Here is a 5,620-nt window from a genome sequence, read left to right on the forward strand (position 1 = left end):
GACACTGTCTCTCTAGTACAAATGTAACACTGTAACGCAAATGTAACAAGGTAATGTCAAAAGGAAACAGGAATGTTTACTGTTTCCTGCCCATGTAAAAGTGACTACAAATGGTAATCAACAAGGATTTCCTGCCTAAAAATTCTCCGGACACAGGATGACCAAATGTTTACTAACTTACACTTTGAGTAGAAATCCTACTATCAAAGAGGGGGAAGATGAAAGAGCTTCTCAGATGTGTAGGGTATAAAATGCAAAACTTGAAACCAGGCCAACGTGCTCCTGGAAACCAATCCAAAAGGGAAGGCTCCAGGGGGCCGCGTTTGCAAACACTCCTCTCTTCTATATTTCTTTTCTTTTCTTTTTATTCTTTGTATGTTATTCTCCAATAAACCTTTGTTTTGTTAACCAGACTTGTCTTCGTATTGTGAGTATCAAAATTTGGGCTTTTTACATCTCACAATCTGGACAGCATACAAACATAGTACAGAACTAAGGACTACTTTAAATAATTCCTTAGAGTACAGGAAGTAGTAAGTTCAAGAAAATTATACTTCCTGTTTTTAATCAGGGGTAAAGCTGGAAGGATTTACATCAGGAAATGAGCAAGCTAATTTCAATCTAAAAACTTGTACAACTCTCCGAGATATTTCTCTTTTCAAATGTTATCTCATGTGAAACAAGGACATTTAGCTTGTTTCTGCTCTTTCTGAGCCAGTATCATTTCTGCAGCAAAATACAAAAACCATTTTAGTAAGAAGCATAGAAAAAGAGATGAGGAAGACACAGGACCTAGAGGTCTACCAGTTATATAGGAAAAGGGGGGGGGCTAAGGAAATTTATGAGCACTCCAACTTTAGTCAAAGCATAGCTTCATTAGAGTAGCTAAAATGGTCTTCACAAAATGTTAACAGCTGTACAAGTTCCCTTAATTTAACGTTAGAGCTCTACTACTCTCCTCCCCACAGACAAAGATAAATTGATTATACTTACTTCTTCATCCTCCTCTGTATATTGGGTATACCTCTGTTCCATCATTTCTCGCTGCCATTGTTCTTGATCCAGTGTTTGCTGGATCAGTTGTGCCACTTCACTCTGCTCTCCTGGCTTCTCCCTGCCAATAAGGAATCTAAAGGAAATTAAAGTGAATAGAATGAATGTATGTCATTAATGTAATAGGAGAAATCTCAGTATGGCTGAATAATGTGTCAGTAATTAGGTAGCCAGGCTGTATATATATTAGACTTAAAAGTATTTTGGTAAAGGATCCCAGCTCTTGAGTAAATATGCACCGATCTGCTTATTTGGAGTCTAAGTTCTTCAAGCACAGCAAATGACAAAGAGTAAAGACTAACACCCACCACTTTCTCCTACTAATTCAGGGCTGATTAATTTTTTAGTGGCTTGAGTTGAATTTTTTCTTTGAAGCAAAAGGCCATAGTAGATATAATCCCTACTGCCTACTGCCCTACTGCCTACAGAACTGATGACTAATTCAAATAATTTGTTTGGAATACAGGAAGCAGTAAATTCAAGAAAATTATACTTCCTGTTTTCACACTAACCTAATGCTGAAAGGGTTTACATCAAGAAATGGTAAGCTTAATTTGTCTGAAAAAGTCTCTTTTCAAATGTTAACTCATGTGAAAACAGGAAAATCACTGTGTTGGAAGTTAAATAATCTCTGATCTGCCCCCCTCCTTTTAGCAGCCTTCTGATCTGCCAATCAGCATACAATCCTAACACTTATTCTAGCATCCCACTGAAGACATCAAAAAACTGGATATCCCTCAGGGTAAGGAAGACGCCAGATTCCCTCATAATAAATCCACCCGGATTTCACAAACTTCAGGTTCATCACAAACTGCACAGGAAGGACACGTTAAACCCACATATACACAAACCACACCCCCAAATTCACACCAAGGAACCAGTCCCCCTATAAAACCAAGTCCCTGTATCCCATTTTCTCTGTAGTCTACCCTCAAGAGCAGAGCTCTTTGTTCTTGGGAATAAAGATGGATCTCCTTTTCTCACAGTATGTCTGGATTTAATTTTTTTATTTGTTCTTGCACCACCCCAGCTCATGGAAACCCCAATTATTCTTCTAACAATTGGGACCCCGAGATGGGACATGAGGCTAACTAGCCAGTGGACTCAGCCCAGTAAGTGGGGCTGCACCTCACAAGAACCGGAAGAATCTATTTGGAAAATGACTGCCTCAGCTTATCCGAAGGGCTTTAAACTAAAATGGAGGGGGGGATCTTTAGGACCTAATCTCAGGCATAAACCCCAAGACAGCCAATCAAACAAGGAGGTAGAGAGTGATGGGAAGGAAGAAAAACTCAAGATACAAACCAGGAGATATAGGTAGCATACCCAGGGTCAGCCATAAAGGACTCAGATGCCTATACACTAACGCTCAAAGTTTGGGGAACAAACAAGGTGATCCTGAAGTACTTGAAGTACTTGAGCAATCCGTCGGCTGTGAGGAATTGGTGGTGGCAAAATCTGAGGAGGGGAGAAATGCAGCAGCAGCAGCAGCAGCAGCAGCAGCAGCAGCAACAACAGCAACAGAGACGCTTCAAGCTAGAGAGCTCTGATCTCTAAAGCTGAGTGGCTGGCTGAGAGGAGCAGACTAGACAGCCGAGCTGAGCTGACTGGAAAGCTTCACCAGAGCAGAGACGAGCAGCGAAAGACAGATCGGAGCTGGCAGAGAAAACAACAAGAGGCCAGAGCAGCAAGCAACAGAAATGAAGGTAACAATTAAGTTCAAAGTCCCAATAGGAAGGGAGGGTAGACCCCAGTAAAGAATAGAAATAAATACAGGACAGAAAACAAAAGCTAAATAAATAGGCAAATAATAAAAACAAGAGTGGAACATTAGAAATCATGGAAGAATAGGACTAATAAAGAGGCAAATCTTAACAAGGTAAATCTTAAATAATAAGGTAGGGAGGAATTGGAGCTCAAAAACTTAAAAAAAATAGAGGGAAGAAAAGGATAAATAAAACTAACATAATAGTAAGAAAGTTAAATAAATTACAAGGTAGAAAAATGTGCACAAACAGGCAGAAAAAAGGATAAAAAAATAGGCATAAGTAATTACCTAGAACAGAGAAGGTAGAAACAAGGCTAACAGCAAAGCACATCCACCAACCAAAAAGAGGGATTTTCAAACAAACTCATGGAACAGGCAACTGATACTATTGTGGTATGCAATACATGTTCCATGGATGTGCTTATGCCCAAAGAACACCCAAATTATACATGCATTAGATGTAAACTATGTGAACTACTAGAGGAAAAAGTAAGGGACTTAGAGGCAACTCTAGCCAAACTCCAGCCTACACAAGAAAGCTATACCCAAACCGAACCAAATAATGAACAAATAACTCCCAGAGGATTTGACCCTACTGATAAACCCTTGGAGGAAGACAAATGGAGGTATGTCACACCTAGAAGGAAACACAATAATCAAAGAAAGAAGAAGCATACATCTAACGAACTCCTACTGCCCAATCTAACCCAACCAGAAGCAGCCCCATTAAAATTGAGCAATCGATTTCTCCCCCTAGATGGAAATACACAGACCCACAACCTCCCCCTCAAAGAAAACATGCAGACACCTAGAAAAAGAAACAACACCAAATATCCCTAAAAGAGTCACATCAACAAACACACCTGAGATAAACAGAAAAGCAGCCCAGAATGCAATTGTTGATAATAGGAGATTCTATCCTCAAAGGAAGAGAAACAGCCATCTGCAGAACGGACATACAATCCAGGGACGTAAGTTGTCTCCCTAGAGCAAAAAACAAAGATGTGGCCGAGAACCTAACCAAAATAAATAGGCCCACAGATTACTACCCTCTCCTACTCCTCCACATTGAGATGAATGACACAACAAAGAACATGAGTACAATATTGAGAGATTATAAGCAACTAGGCAATAAAGTTAAGGAGCTAGGAGCACAAGTAGTGTTCTCATCAGTACTCCCAACGAAAGGCCAAGCCCCCATTGAGGGAAAAAAGAATTCTAGAAATAAACCACTGGCTAAAGGGTTGGTGTCGTCAAGAAAAAATTGGTTTCCTGGACCATGGACTGCATTTCCTACGTGACTCAGAAAAAGACTGGAACAAAGGACTTACGAAGGACTCTTGGCGAGGGATGGGCTGCACCTCACGAAAACAGGGGAAAATGTACTCGGAAAAAAGACTGGCCCAACTCATCAGGACGACTTTAAACTAAAATTAAGGGGGAAGGGTGACCAATCTTTAGAATCTCTAGAACACAAAACCAGTCATAAATCCCAAGAAAACAAATCAAACAATGAGGTAGGGAGTGATGAGAAAGAAGAAAAACTCAAACAACAATCAGGAGATGCAGGAAACATACCCACGGACAGGCATAAAAGTCTTAAATGCTTATATACAAATGCCCAAAGCTTGGTGAAGAAACAGGGTGAACTAGAAGCAATAGTACACGAGGGTAGGTATGACATAGTTGGCATTACAGAAACCTGGTGGGACGAAACCCATGACTGGAATCTACTGATGCATGGATAAAAATTGTTCAAAAGAAATAGATCTACAAAAAGAGGAGGGGGAGTTGCACTATATGTAAGAGAACACTACATATCTACAGAAATGCCCGTGATCAAAGATAAAATCCCTCCAGAATGTATATGGGTCAATATAAAAGGGAAAAAAGGTGACATTGCCATAGGTGTATATTACAGGCCACCCAACCAATCAGAAGAAATAGATGAACTCTTTGCAAAGACAAAAAGGACAAGTACAAAAAATGGAAAGAGGGACACATAACTAAGGCTGATTATCAGCAGAGAGACAGAACATGCAAAGATGAAGTCAGGAAGGCAAAGGCTCAGAATGAACAAAGACTTGCAACAGAAGTCAAGGATAATAAAAAAAAGGTTTCTTTCAACATATTAATAACAAGAAAAAAGTCAAGGAAACAGTAGGTCCACTAAACAGAGAAGATGGCAAGGAAGTAACAGGCAGTAGGGAGAAAGAAGAGCTGCTTAACTCATTGTTTGCATCAGTCTTCACACAAAAAGAAATTATAGCCCAACATACCAAAAAAACTACTGCAAAAGACAAACTAGAAACAAAAATTAAAATAAGCAAGAAAATGGTAAGAGAACACCTATCCGACCTTGACGAATATAAATCACCGGGACCCGACACATCCCAGAGTTCTGAAGGAGCTGGCAGATGTTATCTCAGAACCATTGCACCATATCTTTCAAAAATTCTGGAGCACCTGAGGATTGGAAAAGGGCTGATGTGGTTCCCATCTCCAAGAAAGGGAAAAAAACAGACCCAGGAAACTACAGACCAATCAGTCTAACATCAATAGCTGGAAAGATCCTGGAAAAGATAATCAAAAAACAGATCTGCGAACAACTAGAAGCAAACAAAGTTATAACTAGTAGCCAGCACAGGTTTGTTAAAAACAGATCATGCCAAACCAATCTTATTTCATACTTTGATAAAGTGACCAAATTAGTAGACCAGCGAAACGCTGTGGGCATAGTATACTTAGATTTCAGTAAGGCATTCGACAAAGTAGACGACAATCTACTGCTTGGTAACC

The 5,620-nt window shown here is 39.8% G+C and overlaps 1 protein-coding gene across 1 annotated transcript in view; it reads right to left on the reverse strand.

Annotated features, from left to right (window-relative positions):
* Positions 1 to 993: 993 nt before the first annotated feature.
* LOC107291299 (neurabin-2-like) overlaps positions 994 to 5,620 on the reverse strand; it is a gene marked incomplete at its 3' end in the record, with an annotated part of 131,356 nt that continues 126,729 nt past the window's right edge. The window contains exon 3 of the mRNA XM_015820289.1: positions 994 to 1,129. Within this exon, the coding sequence (XP_015675775.1) occupies positions 994 to 1,129 (136 nt within the window). The remainder of the gene's footprint in view (positions 1,130 to 5,620) is intronic.

Source organism: Protobothrops mucrosquamatus, unplaced genomic scaffold, assembly GCF_001527695.2.
Source record: "Protobothrops mucrosquamatus isolate PMUCROS unplaced genomic scaffold, P.Mucros_1.0 scaffold1113, whole genome shotgun sequence".
Lineage (NCBI taxonomy): Eukaryota > Metazoa > Chordata > Lepidosauria > Squamata > Viperidae > Protobothrops > Protobothrops mucrosquamatus.